Source organism: Panthera tigris, chromosome A1, assembly GCF_018350195.1.
Source record: "Panthera tigris isolate Pti1 chromosome A1, P.tigris_Pti1_mat1.1, whole genome shotgun sequence".
Lineage (NCBI taxonomy): Eukaryota > Metazoa > Chordata > Mammalia > Carnivora > Felidae > Panthera > Panthera tigris.
The window spans coordinates 4,918,759-4,937,402 of record NC_056660.1 but is presented as its reverse complement, the minus strand read 5'-3'; the positions used below and the strand labels follow the sequence as shown (position 1 = coordinate 4,937,402).

General features: G+C 37.4%; 1 protein-coding gene across 6 annotated transcripts in view; it reads left to right on the top strand.

Moving 5' to 3' along the window:
* Positions 1-18,644, top strand: part of MTMR6 (myotubularin related protein 6) — a 79,836-nt gene that overhangs the window by 26,929 nt on the left and 34,263 nt on the right. For 2 of the 6 annotated variants that reach the window (XM_042984344.1, XM_042984286.1), the window contains exons 11-15: positions 2,106-2,155; positions 2,583-2,783; positions 4,966-5,097; positions 5,184-5,310; positions 13,565-13,628. In XM_042984344.1, coding sequence (XP_042840278.1) covers positions 2,106-2,155; positions 2,583-2,783; positions 4,966-5,097; positions 5,184-5,310; positions 13,565-13,591 — 537 coding nt within the window. In that variant the 3' untranslated portion in view covers positions 13,592-13,628. Of the gene's footprint in view, positions 1-2,105; positions 2,156-2,582; positions 2,784-4,965; positions 5,098-5,183; positions 5,311-7,510; positions 9,672-10,979; positions 11,336-13,564; positions 13,643-18,644 lie in introns of those variants that run through there. The other 4 variants (XM_042984062.1, XM_042984123.1, XM_042984237.1 and 1 more) reach the window with 3 other exon arrangements.

Sequence of the window (18,644 nt, the reverse complement as noted above, 5' to 3'; positions counted from 1 at the left end):
TTTTCTGCTCTGTGAAGCTAAAGCCCTGGCTCCTGTTTTTTGTCTTTTAACGTGATTAGATTTTCAAAATTTGCATCTTAACTCATGGCAAGTAAAGTAAATGAAGCGAAGGTAGAAAGTTGTCATTAGTTAGAATTATTAAACGTAGTGCCATCTTTAAGACAGAGGGAAGTTCACCATCACCAGATCCCTTTCAGCACCATTATTTGGTGGCACTAACATACCGAATCTGGGATAGGCTGAATGGAAGTGCTCCTGATAAAATTATGTGCAGCTTACCTTGAGAGTGTAAGGTGAGGAATATTTTCTGTGCCATGTCTGGCTTTAATTGTTTGCTAGACATTCAAATGAAGTCATGTGATAAATGCCCTGGGACAGAGTGAGAGCTTCCCAGGCAAAAGGAGCAATGAGAACCAAAGCATAGATCCGTTAGCTGACTGCAGGTATGCGTGATGACTGGGGCTCAGGATGTCAGAGTGGGCTACTTGGGTGCAGAAGAACATAGTGAGATGAAAGCCTCAGGAAGAGAAGACTGAAATTTGACCTTCACCTTCTTTGGGTAGTGAGAGCCATTAACGGGCTTTAAATAGAGGGAACAGTAACTTGCTTAGATCTTCTTTGTAAAAGGTGGCTTGGTGTCTTCCAGGTGGAGGGGAGTGGATGATGGAGGGCAGGAGACCAGTGTAGAAACTGGTAAGCTAACTCAGAAGAGAAAAGACAGCCAGGAGTAGGGCAGTCCCACACAGATACAAGAGGGTGGGGTTCAACCTCCAGGAATATTGAGAAAGTAGAGTCGTAAGAATTGCTCCTGGGTTAAATGTGCGGTAGAAGAGAGGAGGACCCGTCCGGCATGATTTCCCAGATCTGGGCTCAGTTGCCAGGATGGATGGTGCTGCTGTCTTGCTCTTTCTACTGAGAGAAACAGATGACTAAGTTTCGTGAGAAAGACACTGAGTGAAGTTTTAGATGTGGGTGTGGAGAGGAAAGGCAGAGGGCCTGCAGTAAAATTTGGGGCTCCAGCCTGAAGACCGTTTGCCTGCGGTCACACAAGTGTGGAAGTGGCAAAGCTAGGATTTGAACCCATGCAACATGGCTCCAGAAACTGCATCTTTCCCCATCACATTACATGGCCTTCTGGAGAGACTTAAAACAAAATCAGAGAAGCTAAATGTGGCAGTTTTAATACTGAAAATGTACTTGGTGATTAGATAATGAAATTACGTGGTATACTAAGAAGATACGTTACATAGATTAGACTGAAAAAAATCAGAAGCCTGTCTCTTCAGTAGAGTTGTGACAGAGAAAACAGATAAAGACCGTTCATTCGAGAGGTTGATATCAACATTTGAATTTGAATATAAACTTTTCATTGCTCTCTCTCTCTCTGTCTCTCCCCATCTCCCTCTGTGTGTGTGTGTGTGTGTGTGTGTGTGTATATTTTTTTGTAAGCACCATATAAGTAATGTACAATAAGCCAAAAGGTTTAAAACATATATCCTAGTCTACCACCCACAGTTAACCACTGTTACCATTTTGATTTATATTTTCTTAGTTTTTTTACTATGCAGATATTACACATAAAAATGTAAATGTACTAGTGCTTTATAGCATGTACTTTTCATTTAAAATGTAATAAATACAACTGAAATGATTAAGTCACAGGACTACCGTTTCTTTTATGCATCATTTTTACTCTTTGTTAAACCAACCCCTAATCCAGGTTCTTTCTATATTTTGCCTATAATTAAACAAAAATTTGGGGGCGCCTGGGTGGCTCAGTTGGTTGAACGTCTCACTTCGGCTCAGGTCATGATCTCGCGGTTCATGGATTCAAGCCCCGCATCGGGTTCTGTGCTGAGAGCTCAGAGCCTGGAGCCTGTTTCAGATTCTGTGTCTCCCTCTTTCTCTGCCTCTTCCCTGCTCACGCTCTGTCTCTCTGTCTCCAGAATAAATAAACATTAAAAAACTAAAAAAAAAAAAACTGTTCTGTTTGCAACCATAAGTTGAAAGGGTAAATGCTGTTATTAAAATAATAGTTTTTAATCCATTTTAAACAAAAGAAATTGAAAGTAGTTGTAAATTGCATTTTACTTTTTCTTATTAAGGTTTTAATAGAAAAGGATTGGATCTCTTTTGGACATAAGTTTTCAGAGAGGTGAGTCATACTTTTACACTTATATATTTTGTAAAATTAATAAAGCTATTTTAGAGTGCCAGAATATTTCTGTTCTTCATGAGCTCACATGTCCAGAAGCAGGTGAGAGTGCGGTTTTTTGTATGAAAACTGATTTAATTTTTTTCTGTTACTTCTTTCAATTTTCATACCTTTGTTAATTTTTATTGCAATTCATGACCTTCCTTCTGTCTGGATTGTGGTACTTAGAAGATAACATACCCTTTAAAGTTGTGGTTGAAAAACTCAGGTTTAAATTGCTTTAATAAAAAAAAAATTATACTTTTTTAATGCCAATATCACAAAGTTTTTGGTTCGTGTGTTTTGTGTGTGTGTTTAAATTTAATAATACCTGAACACTTGTCTTCTCTCAGAGCATTTTCAAAGCTTGTACTTTCTGGGGGGTTAGGTGTGGCCATTTGGATGGTGACCCAAAGGAAGTCTCACCGGTGTTTACTCAGTTCTTGGAATGTGTGTGGCATTTGACCGAACAGTTTCCACAAGCCTTTGAATTCAATGAAGCGTTTCTCCTTCAGATCCATGAACATATTCATTCATGCCAATTTGGAAACTTCCTTGGAAATTGTCAGAAGGAAAGAGAAGAACTCAAGTAAGATGGTTTGCTTCAAATGGACTGTTTTTTTTTCCTACTTAGCTGAGGTCTAACATAGGTCATGGTTGAACATAATAAAATAACTTGACAGTTTGTAATAGAACTGAATTTTATTGTCTGTATTTCCAAAGCTAAGTACTTTCTGAAGATCCTTCACATCCTCAGGTTAATAGTAAAAACACATTTAAAAAATTTGTTTTGAAATGTGGCATACACGTGGAAAAGTACATATAGCTTAAGTGCGAAGCTCAGCACATCTAAAACTCATCCATCCATGTAACCAGCACCTAGAACAAGAAGTATTGCCAACACCCTGGAAACCCCCTTCATGTTCCTTTCTAGTCTGAATATATATTTAGAACAGAAAAGCCTTATTTCATTTCCTACAAAGTATTGATCACTAAGCTTCAAGGTTTGGTAAAGAATTTTACAACTGTTGGTTTTAAGGTAAGATGAGGCTTTATATTTCTTGCATTTCTTTTTCTTTAATAATTTTATTTGGGGGGAGGGGGGGAGCGGTGCACCTGGATGGCTCAGTTGGTTAAGCATCTGACTTCAGCTCAGGTCATGATCTCATGGTTTGTGAGTTTGAGCCCCACATCGGGCTCTGTGCTGACAGCTCCGAGCCTGGAGCCTGCTTCGGATTCTGAGTCTCCCTTTCTCTGCCCCTCTCTCACTCACGCTCTGTCTTTCTCAAAAATAAACAAAAAAAAAATAAACATTAATTTTTTTAAAAATTCTTTTGAAAGTTTATTTATTTAGAGGGAGAAAAAGAGAGAGCACGCAGTTGCTCACAGGGGAGGGGCAGAGAGAGAGAGAGAGATAAAGAGAGAGAATCCCAAGCAGGCTCCTTGCCGTCATCACAGAGCCCAACGTGGACTCTGTCCCACGAACCGTGAGATCATGACCTGAGCCAAAATTAAGAGTTGGACACTCAGCTGATGAGCCACCCGGTGCCACAGTTCTCACATTTCTAAGCAGACAATTGTTTGGGGAAAATATGTTAGGTATAGTGTGTCTGTCCCTGAATTGGGTCTCCTATCTGTTCTTTCCTAACCAGTCTTTGGGAGTAGGGGTTTCTGGCTAGATTTTGATGCAAAGGAGATGTGGGTGGGATAAGGCCGTGAGAAGTTCTTACATTTTTTTTAGGTTGAGTTTCTGCGTTTAGGTTTCTTACAAGCCAATAAAGAGCAGGTATAGATTCTTGCGTATCCAAGGACTAGAGAAGCTAAGTCTGATAGTAATTTGAAGACAGCCACACACTCTCACTCTCAACCAACTCAAAAGCAGAACTGAGAGCACGTGGAAGATTCTAAAGATGTGTGAAAGGAATTGCAACTGAAATCAAGTATGACAGAGATGAACAAATCAAAGACCATTAAGACTCGAGCTCCACGCTGTGGTAATTCAGTTTATCACAATTTGGAGCAGATGATGCTGAGTACAGAGCTATTTTAGGAAAAACTGCCCTCAGTTAGTGCCAAACATCCTGTCAAAAAGGAAGATGGTAGTAAAAGCATGCATTTCCTATTAGTCTTTCTCTAAGAACTTACCCGTCTTAGGGATCATAGAAAAATGAGCAAACTCTCCCCTTTTCCCTATACTCCTATCTATTTTATGTTTATTTCGTAAACGTACTATCTAAACCATTCTACTCTTTATCCACTTACTTCACCTAACGTATTCTTAAAATTGCAATATAATTGGTGTGTTTTTACTGTTGAATAACGACTTGATTTTTCCCAATTCCCTTTTATTGTACTCATTCCCACTTAAATTTGTCCCTGCTCCGCAATTACTTGTACTACGGCCCCTATGGAGGGTTAAAAGAATGAGGCAAAGAGTGATACAAGTATCTTACTCTGTATACATGTGTATAGTGATTTGAGATAGGTGTCACAGAGACCACGTTTACGAAGTTGTGGGAGTTGAAAGGAATCTCTTAACGTGTATGGTTGTGAGAGAAATGGTAGACCTGTGTTATGGTCAAAGAGACATGGTTTTATTTCATGATTATGAGTGGAAAGGGAGAATACAGAATGCAGAGACAAGGTGAGGTTAGACTGTGACTAGAAGGAAAAATTAAAACTGCAATCTACTTGGGAAGGAATTGCCTGATCTATAAAAAAGGATTATTAGCATCTGTGAGAAAGCTCTTTGTTTTTCTCGTTACACCAAGGTTAAAGGAGAAGACTTACTCCCTGTGGCCTTTTCTCCTGGATGACCAGAAGAAGTACTTAAATCCTCTCTACACTTCCAAATCTCCAAAATTTACAGTTTTGGAGCCAAATACAGTATCTTTCAATTTTAAGTAAGTTGGCATCATTGAGGTATTTATACTTGTTTTTTTTTCAAACACAATTTATTGAGCTGTTGTTTTTTGGTTTTGTCCTAAAGGTTTTGGAGAAACATGTACCACCAATTTGACCGAACATTGCATCCTAGACAGTCTGTGTTTAATATAATTACGAATATGAATGAGCAAAATAAGCAGTTAGAGAAAGATATTAAAGACTTAGAATCTGTAAGTATTCTGAAGTGTCTTAATATAATAATACATTTGGAATATTAAGTTAGTTTATTTCCTTATGTTGGAAGTGTAAATTGGTATGTAGAAACCTCTTAAGTTTGAATTGCTTTCCCTGAATTTTAATGTTGAAATACTAATACTGTACAGCTGATGTACAATATCTGATGACCCTTGAACAACATGGGTTTGAAATACACAGGTCCACTTATAAGTGGATTTTTTTTGTTACAAATACAGCACAGTACTGTAAATATACTTTCTCTTCCTTATGCCTTTCTAAATAACATTTTCTTTTCTCTAGCTTACTTTATTGTGAGAATATAGTATATAATACATTGTAACATACAAAATATGTATCAGTTGACTGTTTATGCTACTGATAAGGATTCCAGTCAATGGTAGGCTATTAGTAGTTATGTTTTAGGGGAGTCAGAAGTTACATGTGGGTTTTTGGTTGCAGGGAGGTTTGGTCCCTTCAACCCCTGTGTTGTTCAGGGGTCATCAGAAAAGTAGAGATATGAACGTAATAAATATTGGGGTATCTTTCACGCTTTTTGAGATTTTAATATTTATCATACCTCAGCACTTTTTTTTTTTTTTAAGAAATGAAATAGGATATATTTGAAGATCCTGTATACTTCTGCTCAGCCCATCCCCACATAATTTGGGCGGAATTTAGCGTTAATTATTCCTGTGCATATTTTTATACTTCTGTCTGTCTTTTTATCCAGAATTTATAAGACTGTTTTATATGATTTAAAATATTATTTTTAATATTTATTAAAAAATACAAAAGAATATATTTTCTAATAAGGTATAAAAGTAACAGGCAACATGATTGCACATGTACCCTTCACCCGGCTTGAGGAGCTGCATGTTTTAAAAGTATATAAAGGTTGTTATATCGTCATGCTTCATTTTACTCGACATTGTTTGAAATTTATCCATGTTGATACATGTAGCTTTAATTCGTTTTATTATTAACTACTGTATAATATTCTCTTATATGCATATATCACAGTCTCTCCATTCAGCTACTGCAGAACATTTCATTTGTTTTCAGTTTTGGATTTCCATGATCACAAATGAAGTTGAATGACTTTTCATAAATATGCCGGCCATTTGGTTTTCCCTTTTCTGTGAATGGCCTGTTCCAACCTCCACTCATTTTTCTGTTGGCATATTTGCCTTTTCCTTATTGATCCGTAAGGGTTCTTTATATACCAGATGCTAATTCTTTGTTTCATATCTATCTATCTATCACAAGTGGCATCATTTAGTCCATTTTTGTCTTTTCCATTTTATTTATGATATGTTTTGTGTACAAATTGATGAGTCTTTGTGTTTTATGCCTTCTTTTGTATCTTGTTTAAGAAGTTCTTCTCCACTCTAAGACTTTCGTATCATCTTTTTGTCAGTCATCATATAGAAGCAAAAAGGATCAGCAAGTACCTACTTTAAAAATCGTAGACAGTTGTAACTCAGACTGTCGTGTCTGCCAATCAAGCAGGACTGTTCCTTAGTCATCTGTCAGAATAGGAGGTAACTAATAACCGCTTGAGGAAGCAGTAGGAGGATGTGTAAAAAGTGAGGCAAGCCCAAGACGTAGGTGACACAAGCAGATTGGCTGGAGAGCGGTCCAAAGATTTGGAGAGCGTGATACTTTGCCAAAGAATACTTCTAAAATCTTGTGTTCTGTTTGTTTTGTTTTGTTTTGTTTTGTTTTTTTAATCTTGTGTTCTAAAGCTGGTTGTGCTTACCTAACAAACCATTATAGTGAAACCATGTAAGAAAGTTCTTCAGGCAATAAAACCTTTATGTAAGTAAGTGTGTGTTTATTATACAGTTGTGATTCAGGGTGAAGGTCTCAAACACATGTGTTTCATTATAAAATGTTTACTTTTTTTTTAATACTTTCTACTTTCTAGGTAATGTATATCCTTTTCAAATATGAAGGCTTAGGATCTTTTGCAGTCAAGTGTAATAACGATTTTTCACTATAAAAGTTGTATAAACAGGATTCTCAATGATGTCTTACTCTTCTGCAGTAGATTTTATTAATTTTTTGAGGTTTAACTTTGTATTGTTCATAAAGAGAACATTTACAAAAGCTTGGTTTCTTCTTTCATCTAACCTGTACTGAACGTGTAGTATGTGCAATTAGTAATTTTTTTCAAATTTGGATTTGTTCTAGAAAATTAAACAATGTAAAAATAAGCCAACAGATGGAATTCTCACCAAGGAATTGATACATTCAGTTCATCCTGAATCACCTACCCTCAAAACTTCCTTGTGTTTCAAGGAGCAGACTCTGTTACCTGTGAATCATGCTCTTCGAACTATAGAGGGCAGCAACCCAGCAGATAATCGTTACAGTGAATACGCTGAGGAGTTTTCCAAATCGGAACCCGGCGTGGTCAGCTTAGAGTATGGTGTGGCAAGAATGACTTGTTAGATGCATAGAGTATTTTCTGGACTGACTGTAGCGCAAGAATGGATTGTGAGAATGGTCTTTGCGCATGACCAAAAGGAGTTTGTCTGATAATGATTTTGGAGTCGAGTAGTCGAAGAAAGGGTAGTAACTGCTGTTGTGGGAGAAGTAAGTCCATTTCATTGCATTTCCGGCAAGGAATGACTTTCAGTTCTTTAAGAAACGAGTGGTATGGGCGGATCTACTCAGAACACAACTTGTACTGTATACTAGTGAATTGACACTTCTGTATGATTTGTATGTTAATTACAGCCAAACATGAATAACTTTCCTTAACTCTAATTTAATTGACCAAGTTCTCCCTTACTTAATAATTGACATGGCATGGACTTCTAATTGTGTAACCATGAGTATTTACATATTTTGCCTAGTAGTGATGTTTAATGTTGAAGTGCCATGAAAAATACTTCTAAGAAAGCCTTAAAAATCTCAATTTATTCTTTACTCTTAGGTTTTATAGCCGAGAGCAAGGTTTTTTCGTTTTTTTCTTTTGGTCAGCCTTGTTTTATCTGTAAAGAGTTGCGCTCTCATTACTGCAGGGGTTGCATGCTACAATACTCCTGTATAAACAGATGTTCATGGTTGGCTGGTCCCACTTCCATATTCAAGATTAATGAAACTGAAGGCTTAATTCTGATTCCAGTTTGTGCAGTGCTACACTTGATGACATTACTTACAACTTAGATTACTGATTTCTTGAATACGTGTAAACATATTTGACTGTCTTTTATGTATGGATTACTGCATTCTTTTGATGCTCTGTGGTTGGCTTTATTCCTTTTTTAACTGTGTAACTTTAACAAGCTAAGGCTCTAAAACTGTTCTTAGAGACAGTGAAGAGTATATAGATATATACGGTTTTACCTTTCAATGAGTTGCTCTTCCTAAAACAAACTTTCAGTTTCCTTAAAATTTTGGGATTAAAAAAGGGAAGTTAGTACAGGTAGTTTAGATTTTGCCTGGTTGCATGAATTTTAAAGCAGCCATTTCTATGTGGAACATTTTTATCTTATCCGTTAACATAGGGGAAGAAAAGGAAAATTAAGGATAGCCTAGTACAAAGTTAATGTTTAGCAAAACAGCTTAAATGCTAGGAGGTTTCTGTTTGCCTTGTTATGTTAACTGTTTCTGTGTGCTAGTAACATATCTTTAAATGAAAAAAAAAAATCACATGCATTTGACGGTCTTCACTCAGCTGGCTTTAAAACTGAAGGTTTAAGTACACGGCTGGCAAGAGACGTGATTCAGGGAGAGTAGGAAACCTGCGTAAGATCCCTAATGCTTCTCTTTACTATGCTTATATCTATTTTGTTAGTTTTGAGCATAAACAAGTATCTTTTTCACATGGGAAAAAAAAGCTTTATTGTATGGGAACTTACCTAATCCTGTTTATTTTTCCAATGCTTTTGTGTAATGCGTTATGTAAGAAGAAAAATACTCCTTTTTAAACAGTGACAGAAATGCACTATAAAATATAGTTTGTGATTTAGCCAAGCCTATTTCCATACTTAATTAAGCACTGGGACAGGAACCTTAATCTTTGTGACCACAAAGGGAAGCTTTTGTGCCTTGTTGCTTGGTTCCAGTTAACTGATTGTGGTTTTAGAATCTTCCATGGCAGACTTCTCATATTCACACGTTTTTGGTTTATCTTCACCTTCAGGCATATATATGTGTATTTATGTGTTCACACATGGACTGAGAAATCAGTTAACATCTGAAGTGACCTACAGCGTATGTGTTGGCAAAAAGCAGATTGTGTATGTGTCTTAAAAAATTGAATTTATGTTCAGTGTGTTTGGGAATGTATAGCATGTAAATTATTACATACGTTATTTAAAGGTAATTAAATGTTCATATTTTACTTTGAATGTTTTTCTTCTGTAAAAAAACCCACAAAAAACAAATGGCATCAAGTTGTGATGGTTCTTTCTTTCCTCAGTTCATTTTCCCAAAGGTTGATGTTGATAAATAATAACTTACATAAAGATAATTACCAAAATATTTAAAATAGGCACAGTGGGCTAAAAGGCTCAGCAGATGTAGTTGAGTCACTTAATTTTGGTGGAAGGCAGTGTCCAGTAAGTGTATACATTTGGTAAAATGTCTTGCCAAAGGCAGATCTGGAGGTAAATGTGAGGAGGAAAGTGACTTGCAGGAAGGAGTTTATATGGGGGTGTTTTGAACAGGTTAGCTAAGCCAGAGTAGCTCAGGGAATCCTGGCTAAAAAAAATGGAAGGAAGTCTTTTTTTTTTTTTTTTTTTTTTTTTAATTCTCTTTATTTAGTGGAGTAGCAGGGCCGGGTGGGTAGTATCAGGAACCCCCCGCCTCCTTTTTGAAAGACTATTTTTTAAAGAGAAGTTTAGGTTCACAGCAAAATTGAGAGGAAGGTCCGGAAATTTCTCACGTACCCCACCAGAGTGGTACATTTGTTACAACTGATAAACCTAAATTGATACGTCGTTATCACTCAAAGTCCACGGTTTACCTTAGGGTTTATTTAGTCTTGGTGTCCTATATTCCGTGGGCTTTGGGCAAATGTATGATGACCTTTATAGTATCATACAGAGTATCTTCACTGCCCCCCAAATCCTCTGTGCTCTGCCTATTCATCTCTCCCTACCCACCCACCCCTGGCAACCACTGATCTTTTTCCCGTCTATAAGTTTACCACTTCCATAGCGTTGCATAGTAGGTATCATACGGTATGCAGCCTTCAGATTGGCTTCTTCCACTTAATAAATGCACTTCAGGTTCCTCTCGGTTTTTTCATGTCTTGATCGCTCCCTCACCGAATATTCCGTGTCTGGATATACCACGGTTGATTCATTCACCTATTGTAGGGCACCTGGGTGGCTTCCAAGTTACGGCAGTTTTTAATAAAGTTGCCTATTAACATCTCTTGTGCGGGTTTTTGTGTGGACAGAAGTTTTCAACGCCTTTGGCTAAATGCCAAGGAGTGTAATTACTGGGTTGTGGGGGAGGAGCCTGTTTAATTTTGTAAGAAAGTGCCAAAACGTCTCCCAAAGTGGGGGAGCCGGTGGTATTCCTACCAGCGGTGGATGAGACTTCCTGTTGTTCCGCATCCTCACCAGTGTTCACCGTTGTCGGTGTTCTGCGTTCCGGCCGTTTGAATAGCCTTTTTTGACCTCTTTTTTTTTTTTTTTTCCAGGTCCGCTTTAGAGTACTGAAAATTCATTCAGTTGGCATTCTAAGTTGGATGAAATTCTGATCGTTTACAAAACTATATAAGGAGAAGTCGCAGGCTTTTATCAGTGATGTCGATCCATTTTCATTGGCCGTGTTTTGGCTATTCTGTTGGCTTTTCCGTGCAGTAGTACAACTCGCATTAACATGTTTTGGTTGGTTAAAACGTAGAGCCTGTTTTTACAAGTACAGAACTATACGCTTTAGAAGGCTGTATCTAGAAAAAGTCTGTAAACTAAGATGACTGACTATCTCAAGAAAAGGATATATACTGTTGTACTTATCAGAAAATAAAACACGAATTTCTGCCATTTTTCTAAATGGTATTAGTGCTACTCTAATTATTTCCAAGCAAGTCAAATACCCCTTTGCACAGCAACTCTTGTCAAAGCGTGGAATGTGTAACCAAAAGCAACCTTCAGAAGCATTTGCACTTAACAATATTGTGGAGCTTCTGTTGCAGAATGGTAGGAGAATCACATTCTGAATCGCCTACCCCGGTCAGTAAGCGTCTCTCCTGTTCTTAAAGGAAACGCAGAATTACTTTCCCATGAAGAGCAGTAATTTGGGGCGCATCGTACTTAAGAAACATTGCTGCACAAGATGCGTGAGAAAGAAACCTTTGTTTTAGGTCACCGAGAGTTTGGGCTCTATTACTGTAGCATAACCTAGTTCATCCTGAATGAGGAAACCATTAGCACACCTAAGAAGTTAATAGGCCTCTGATTTCATCTAGATTCCAGCCCCTCATGGTCTCCTAAGGGCCTTTTACTTATTTTTGCACTCCTATCTACAGTTAAGGTTCATGCGTTGCATTTGCTTGTACCTCTCTAGGCTCTGACGTTGAACAGTCCCCTCACCCTTTGCACTGACATCTTGAACCAGACCAACTGTAGGGTACCTTACGACTTCCTGTACCTCCTTACTCAGGAGGATATAATAATCAGCCTGTTCCACTGTTTTGATGATAAATTCGATCACTTGGTTGATCTCTCCTTCTAAAGGTACATTTGCCCCCCACCCCCACTCCGGCTTCGCACTTAGCCAATTCTCTGCCAGGTGATTTTTTTTTTAAATGTTTATTCATTTTTGAGAGACTGAACGTGAGTGGGGGAGGGGCAGACAGAGGGAGACACAGAATCCGAAGCAGGCCCCAGGCTCCAAGCTGTCAGCACAGAGTCTGATGCGGGGCTTGAGCTCACGAACCGCGGGAGCATGACCTGAGCTGAAGTCGGACACGACCGACTGAGCCACCCAGGCGCCCCATATGCCAGGTGGTATTTTGACATCAAAATGAATATCCCTTTCCCTAACAACTTGTCCATTTGATAATATTTGCCTGAATCAGTTATTTCATTGGGTGCTCCAAAATGCTGATTTTCTAAATTGTCTTTTCACTTTTACATTTATTTGATGGTATTTAAAGAAGTGCTTTCACTCATCAAATGGGAAAATTCTTCTGGAAAAGGGCCTGATAAATGCTTAATTCTTTCCCTTTAATCACTAATTTTCAGAGTAAGGAGTTGTAATACCTCCAAAAATTAGTTTTCTCTCTTTTTCTGTAGGGATGTGTATTTTTCTAATCAGTTGCATAAAGGCTCTTTTTGCACACTGTCTGTGCAGAAGAGCTCCTTCAAGTTCCTTTCATGTCCGTTCATGTACCAAGTAGTTTTGAGCACATTTTTGGATTCTGACACGAGTAGATGTCCCAGGCCCATCTTGTGCTTTCCTGGCTCCAGTTTTGGAATTGGCCATTTCTCCAAGGAACCTTGTTCCTGTTAGTGGGGAATAATATTTAACACCAAACTCTGGCCATCACATGTGCTCATTGCTCCTGGAGCGTCACTGCTTCCAGACCCTTTTAGTGGACAGAACTAGAAAAATGTACTTCTAAAAATAATAAATTTAGGGGGGCCGGGTGGCTCAGTCAGTTAAGCGTCTCTTATTTCAGCTCAGGTCATGATCTCATGGTTTGAATCCCATGTTGGGCTCTGTGCTGCCACTGCAGAGCCTGTTTGGGATTCTCTCACTATTGTACTCTCTCTCTCTCTCAAAATAAATAAACAAACTAAGTAACTAAATAAATAACTTTAAAAAATAATAAGTTTAGACAATATTAATTCAAATTATTATTACCACAGGGCTTTCTTTGGTCTATTTCTTTTTTCCTTATACTAAAAATCCTGGTTTCTAATAGCATGTGTATATTGACCTTTTTTTTAAAAGTAGGCTCCATATCCTGCAGAGTCCGAAGCAAAGCTTGAAATCACGGCCCTGAGATCAAGACCAGAGCTGAGATCAAGAGTCGGACGCTTAACCAGCTGAGCCACCCAGGCATCTCTTGACATTTTTTGTTTTATTCTACAATATACTACAGTATACAAAATATAGTTTCACAATTGCAATTAGTGTTACTACTAATGATAGAAATACGGAATAAAAGTTAAGATTTCTTTGCAGTTCTCTTTATCCTTGTGTATATCCTACCAAGGACATAAAGAGGATTATATTCAAAAGTCACTTGAAATAATTTCTCTGTTCACATTACAGGCACACCTGAGAGATACTGGGATTTGATTCCAGACCACTACAACAGAGTAAATATCACAATAAAGTGAGTCAAATGAATTTTTTGGTTTCCCGATGCATATGAAAGTTATTCTTACACCATACCATAGTCTATTAAGTGTGCAGTAGAATTACGCCTATAAAAATAATGTATATACCTTAATAACACTTTATTGCTAAATAATGCTGACCATCATCTGAGTTTCCAGTGAGTCATAATCACTGATCACAGCTCACCATAAGAAATATAATAATAATGAAAAGTTTGAAACATTGAAAGAACTACCAAAACGCAACACAGAGATAGGAAGTGAACAGATGCTGTTGGAAAAATGGTGCCGATAGACTCATTCGATGTAGGGTTGCCACAAACCTTCAATTTGTAAAAATTAAAAAAAAAAATGTGGTTATCTATAAAGTGCAATAAAAAAAAGGAACAACTGTGCTAATTTGAAATACAACTAAGATATTTTGTTTTCAAATTTAGGATTTGCTAATTCTTTTTGGTTTAGTGGATTTTTAAAGAGGTAAAACATAATTCAAAATTCCAATTTCTATAAAAAGGTATATGCAGAAGTCTTGCTTTTATTCCTTTCCCTTCCGCCCTGTTTTTTTCCCACTACTCTTCCATCCCCCCCACCACAGGCAGCCACTTTTATTCGTTTCTATTACCCTTTCAATATTTTTTTTGCAATTAAATGTGCATACATATATGATGTATGTACATATATATTTATTTGCTTTTTTCTTGAACAAAAGATGCTTACTTTCTATACTATTCTGTATCTTGCATTTTTTTATATCACTGAATCTTGAGGATTACTTCAGATCATTACAGATGGAGCTTGCTCAGTCCTCGTTCATGGCTACATAGTACTTACTCCATGGTATAGATTTTATTAAACTAGTGAATTCAACTCATTCCTATTTTTTTAAACTTTTTATTATGCAGATGTTCAAAAGTTCAAAAATAAGAGTAGTGTAATAAGCCTTTGCGTATATATCTAGAGTCAATTATTAATGGCAGTTTGCTAATCACATTTGATTGATACTCTGCCATTTTTTGTTGTTGGCATATATCAAAACAGATTTCAGACATTTTACCAAGTAGTTCAAAGTGTGTGTGTGGCGGCAGGGGGGCGGGGGGGGCGCTAGCTAGCTAGCTAGCTAAGGTGTGGTAACGATGCTGTAGGTTGATGAATAAGGCATCAATATATTTTTTTCTTTTTCATATATTTAAGGTCATTTGCACTTCTCTGTGAATTGCCTGTTCATGTCTTTTGCCCATTTTTTTCTGAACAAGTTCTGTTTTTTCTTAAGAGTTTTTTATACTTCAGGGAGACTGACTTTTTCTCTATGATGTAATGTGCAAATATATTCTCCTTGTTTGTCATTTGCTTCTTGCTTTTTGCTATGCAAAAGAGTTTTAGATTTTGGAGATAGAATTCTATTCATTTTATATTGCTTCTTGTTTTGAGTTAGTTAGACTTTCTAATCCTAGGTTATAAAATAATTCACCCATGTTCTTTTAGTATTTATAGCTGAGTTTTTTTGTTTGTTTGTTTGTTCTTCATTTGACTCTCTGGTTCATTTGGAGTTTGTTCTGGATATAAAAAGAAATATGGATTCAAATTTATCTTTTCCCAAATGGTTATCTGGTTATTTTAGTCATTTGTTAGTAAATTCATCTTCTTATCAGTGATTTGAGACATCATGTTTATGTACTTTTGGATTCTCTTCCTTAGCACTGGTGTGTCTGTTCATGTACCAAAACTGTACAACTGTATTTATCAAAGCTATATGGTAGAACTGTGCCTTGGCACTTTTCTTTCTCAGAGTTTTCTTTACTATTATTTTTATTATTCATTTTGAGGCCATCTCAAGTATTCAGAAAAGTTGAAAGTACAGAAGAAACATTTTTCCTGAACCCCTTTGAAAGTAAGATGCCGACATGTTGCCCCTACTCCTTTAGACAAGTTAAGTGTATTTTCCCTACAAACTAAGGCATTTCCATATAACCGTAATGCAGCCATCAAAACCAGAAAGTTAACATAACCACTGTATAATTCTCAGACCCCATTTAAATTTTCCAACTGTCCCCCAAATTACCTTTATTTAAAAAGACAATCCAGGGGCGCCTGGGTGGCTCAGTCGGTTGAGAGTCTGACTTCGGCTCAGGTCATGATCTTTTGGTTCATGGTTCGAGCCCCATGCCAGTTCTGTGCTGATGGCTCGGAGCCTGGAGCCTGCTTCAAATTCTCATCTCCCTGTCTCTCTCTGCCCCTCCCCCTGCTTGTGCTCTGTCTCTAGCTCTCTCAAAAATAAATAAATAAATATTTTTTAAAAATCATTAAAAAATAAAAATAAAAAGACAATCCAGTTGTTGAATCCACATGTTGAATTTGATTCTCCAGTCTCTTCAGCTTCTTCAATCAGGAAAGTTTCTCAGTGTTTTCTTGAATTTCATGATGAGTACAGGCCAGTTATTTTGTACTATCAGGTGAAATCAGTTTATTCTGCTACTGGTGGTGTTAATTATAAACGCTTGATTAAAGTGGTGTGTTCCAGGTTTCTTCAAAGTAAAATCACTCTTTTTGTCTTTAAAATTAATAACATTAGTATTTTGTGGAAAGTCCTTTGAGCCTATGTAAATGATCCTTTTTATTATCAAATAAATGTTCAGTTTATTTCATTTATTTATATTAACATGGACTCATCTTTGGTGTTAACTTTGCATAATTTATAACTTTATTGTGTGTACACTTACTTCAACTTTCTATGTTTACTTTATCTGTTTACTATGTGGTCTTTTTCATTTAAAAATATTTTTAAACCTTTCTTTTAGTAATTACATATTTGGACTTAGGTTCGAGTGGTCGCCTCTTTAGTGATACTTTATATGAAGCACCTAGCTCATTTTTTATCTTACTTAGGTTTCTGCTCTTTGGATTGTCCACTGTATGTAGTAATCCTTGGCTCCCATGCGGTACTTGTGTGTCAATGAGCTTATTCTATTCTTCCTTTTCTGTCTCCCTTCTGTGTTATTTCCACTTTGTCAGAGCATATAACATTATCAAACTATCCTTCTACCCTCATCTCATTTTTTTCTACTCTAGAAGTTTTCACTAAATGTCTCCAATGCTCAACACCAGTCTTTGCCAAAGTTTCCCCAGTGGAGCTTATCCCCTTGAAGATTCTTTAGAAGAGCTTGCAAGTACAATCTTTAGTTCTTGCATGTTTTAAATATTTTCTATAAATTTTATTCTTTTTTTTCATTCTATTCTTTTTTTTCTTTTAATTTTTTAAAATTTACATCCGAATTAGCATATAGTGCAACAGTGATTTCAGGAGTAGATTCCTTAGTGCCCCTTACCCATTTAGCTCATCCCCCCTCGCACAACCCTTCCCATAACCCTCAGTTTGTTCTCCATATTTATGAGTCTCTTCTGTTTTGTCCCCCTCCCTGTTTTATATTATTTTTGTTTCCCTTCCCTTATGTTCATCTGTTTTGTCTCTTAAAGTCCTCATAGGAGTGAAGTCATATGATTTTTGTCTTTCTCTGACTGACTAATTTCACTTAGCATAATACCCTCCAGTTCCATCCACATAGTTGAAAATGGCAAGATGTCATTCTTTTTGATTGCCGAGTAATACTCCATTGTATATAGATATACCACATCTTCTTTATCCATTCATCCATTGGTGGACATTTGGGCTCTTTCCATATTTTGGCTATTGTTGATAGTGCTGCTATAAACATGGGGGTGCATGTGTCCCTTTGAAACAGCACACCTGTATCCCTTGGATAAATGCCTAGTAGTGCCATTGCTGGGTCCTAGGGTAGTTCTATTTTTAGTTTTTTGAGGAACCTCCATACTGTTTTCCAGAGTGGCTGCACCAGCTTGCATTCTCATATAAATTTTATTCTTTAAGAGTAGTATGGCTGGATATAAAAATCCTTTGTGTATACTTTCTTTCCTGGGGTTTCTTAGAAATGTTGTTTATTTATTGTTGAGAAGTCTGATGCCAGCCATATTTTTCTTTATAAGTGGCTTGGTCCTTTCCCTGGAAGCCCAGTGGGTTTTGTTGTGTGTATGTGTGTGTGGGGGGGTTAATTTTTTTAAATTATTTATTTTTGAAAGAGCATGAGTAAGGGAGGGGCAGAGAGAGAGGGAGACACACAGAATCTGAAGCAGGCCTTAGGCTCTGAGCTGTCAGTACAGAGCCCGATGTGGGGCTTGAACTCACAGTCCATGAGATCATGACCTGAGCTGGAGTGGGACGCCCAACCTACCGAGCCACCCAGCTGCCCCTGTGGTTTTTTTTTTTTTTAAGTCAAGTCATTTTGGGGCGCCTGGGTGGTGGCTCAGTTAAGCGTCCAACTTTGGCTCAGGTCACGATCTCGCGGTCTGTGAGTTTGAGCCCCACATCGGGCTCTGTGCTGACAGCTCGGAGCCTGGAGCCTGCTTCACATTCTGTGTCTTCCTCTCTCTCTGCCCCTCCACTGCTCATGCTCTGTCTCTCTCTCTCTCTCTCTGTCAAAAATAAATAAACATTAAAACAAATTAAAAAAAATAAAGTCAAGTCATTTTATAAACTAGTATCTTGCAGTTAGTTACCTCCTCTAGTCAGTTTTTCCAGGTACACTGGGGCCCAGGTGAACATACAGATTCAGGTCTTCTATTTCAGCAAAGTTTTCTAGAATCATTTTTTAAATACTGGTTTTAGGGGTGCCTGAGTTTTAGGGCTCAGTTGGTTGGGCATCTGTCTCTTGATCATGGCTCTCGGGTCATGATCTCATGCTTTGTGGGTTCAAGTCCCGCGTCGGGCTCTGCGCTGACAGCAGAGACCCTGCTTGTGATTGTCTTTCTCCCTCTATCTCTCTGCCTCTCCTCTGCTCACACACACTTTCTCTTTCTCTCCCTCTCTTTCTCAAAAGAAGTGAATAAACTTTAAAAAATATATATTAGTTTTATTGTTTTATTCTACTTCTTCAGGGGCTTAAATTTTATAAGTATTATATCTTTTTAGTTTTCTGTATCAGTTTCTCTTTTTACCATTT